The 2017-nt window shown below is 45.0% G+C and overlaps 2 protein-coding genes across 2 annotated transcripts, besides 3 other annotated features; both read right to left on the bottom strand.

The window, feature by feature from the left end:
- Positions 1-120: 120 nt before the first annotated feature.
- Positions 121-144: a microsatellite.
- A 150-nt stretch (positions 145-294) lies between these two features.
- On the bottom strand, positions 295-750 carry Tco025E_00394 (uncharacterized protein; the record flags this gene model as incomplete). Its single annotated transcript, XM_029367336.1, has 1 exon — positions 295-750. One exon carries the CDS (start codon positions 748-750, stop codon positions 295-297), a length of 456 nt encoding a protein of 151 aa, XP_029232601.1.
- A 77-nt stretch (positions 751-827) lies between these two features.
- Positions 828-1520, bottom strand: Tco025E_00393 (uncharacterized protein; the record flags this gene model as incomplete). The annotated part of the gene is made up of 1 exon (XM_029367335.1): positions 828-1520. One exon carries the CDS (start codon positions 1518-1520, stop codon positions 828-830), a length of 693 nt encoding a protein of 230 aa, XP_029232600.1.
- A 135-nt stretch (positions 1521-1655) lies between these two features.
- Positions 1656-1722: a microsatellite.
- A 224-nt stretch (positions 1723-1946) lies between these two features.
- Positions 1947-1990: a microsatellite.
- Between the last annotated feature and the right edge of the window lie 27 nt (positions 1991-2017).

Raw genomic sequence — 2017 nt, 5'->3', positions numbered from 1 at the left:
TTTGGGGTTCTTTTTTTTTTTTGCATCTTTCAATCCTCCATAACCCTTCCCTCATTCGTGCAGTTTCTGTTGTTCTTGTCGTTCTTGTCGCTTTTCTTACTCATATCCCCTTCTTCGGGCTGTTGTGGTTGTTGTTTTGTTTTTCCTTTTTCGCATACTTCTTGGACCGATAAAACAGCCAAACAAAAAAAAGTTCCTCGCTATAATTGTGTTCACATCATTCGCTCTGTATAACATTACCATTCGCTGCGACTCTGAAAAAAGAAAACCAACATATAAAAAACCCTAGTATGCTCACGTCCCGTTACGCGGGGAGTTAGTGGAATTGAACGCGTGCAGGTCAAGTTCATCCAACAAGGGTGTCAAACTTTCAGTTGAAGCGGCAGGTGTTCCAACAATATTTGCATCCTGTAATGTTCTAAGCAGTGATTCATCGGCTTGTAGCTGTGGTATTCCTGTTTGTCGAACATAATCTCGAACGGTGCTTCTCCAAAGCTCAGAAGTTGGAGAAGCAATTGTTACCATGGGGGATGAAAGTGAAAGCGAGAGAGGTGCATCAGACGCCTGATTTTTACAAACACCCGCCAGCGAAAGAAGGTGTTGTGACTCTTCGTCAATCTGGGCAGCTAGAGTTTGAGGATTATGAAGATCCATCTGTTTGCTCGAAGACACCACACGGCGATCCTGAGCATGTATCCCTTTGCAGTGCTCATCGGTACACCCATTATTATTACAGGAAAACTGTTGCATTCGAAAGGCCTGCTCAAGCCTGCCGTCCGTATAAACAGTCTTGAAAAAAGGAATCCACTTTCCATGACATTGAACTGTTACTTTGTTTCCATAACGGGCAAAAAAATAGAATCCTTTATTCGGTGTAGTATTTGCATCTTGGGCCTTTTTTCAGCTTTTAGAACTTCAATCAATCTCATAAAAAAATTAATCCGATGCCTGACAGGGCCTACCTCATGAAGATGCAACTGATTACAGGCAAAATCCTGATAACACTTTTGATCCGCTAAATGAAGGTTGCAAAACGCACCTTTTGGTTCTCTTGGGATTTTTCTTTGAGATGGTGCCTGTGCACCGCGAATACCACTTTGTTGATCAAGAAGAAGCAGTAGTTTTTCGCAAAGACCGCTATTGTCAACCACCATACCATTGGACAAATGGTTTAATACAGCCATGCGCGCCTCATTAGCATACCTTGCGGACTCCTGACTTTCCTGATCTACATGATCCAAGTATACCTTTTGAATAGCCTCATAAGTCTGAAGCCAAACAAAAGCAGACGCCGTGGTTGTGCTTTGTGCATACATGTGCAAAATCGTTACAAGTAATCCTACCGTAGGCTCAAAAACATCAGGTATCTTGCTAGCCTCATAAGAGATTACATTGCCTAGCACAGGGAGGCCAGCATCGTCTACACGCGATAGATAGGAGCGGAAGTCCAATCCCATATCAAGAACTTGCAACGTTGTTTCTGGACCGGCCAACGTCAGATTGGGCTTTCGGCGGGACATTGCTACTACATGCGCAAAACAAAGATCAAAATAATCATTAATAAGAAAGAAACAAAAAAAACAAGTTACATATATAGTTCATAAAAGAAGAAAAACAAGGAATAAGCGTTAAAAAAACACAAGAGAACCGATGGAAAACAAAAATATATATAAATAAATAAGCAAATAAAATTTACAGCAAAAAAAACAAACAAACAAATAAGTGTAGACATGTCAGACGCACAATGAACCCAACTCGCACGAAGGGACCGCAACCAACATTAAGAAACCAGAAACGCCCCGCGTATACGGTGCGCACGCGCCGAGCGATACACGGACAGGCCCCACACAGCAGGCGCACTCGCTCCGCCCGACCTCGCCGCCGCCGCGCGAACCGCACGCAACCTCCTCCAGAGGGTGAGGCGATCTGCCGCTTCGCTTGGTTGTGGCGGCGCCGCCGCCGGCCGGGGAGGCGCCGCGGGCGGCGCGGCACCCACCCAACCACTTTACCGTTGGGC

This window comes from Trypanosoma conorhini (genome assembly GCF_003719485.1).
Source record: "Trypanosoma conorhini strain 025E chromosome Unknown Tco_14.4_contig_00008, whole genome shotgun sequence".
Taxonomy (NCBI): domain Eukaryota; phylum Euglenozoa; class Kinetoplastea; order Trypanosomatida; family Trypanosomatidae; genus Trypanosoma; species Trypanosoma conorhini.
Note: the sequence above shows the minus strand (reverse complement) of the source record. Positions and strands in the feature narration are given on the sequence as shown.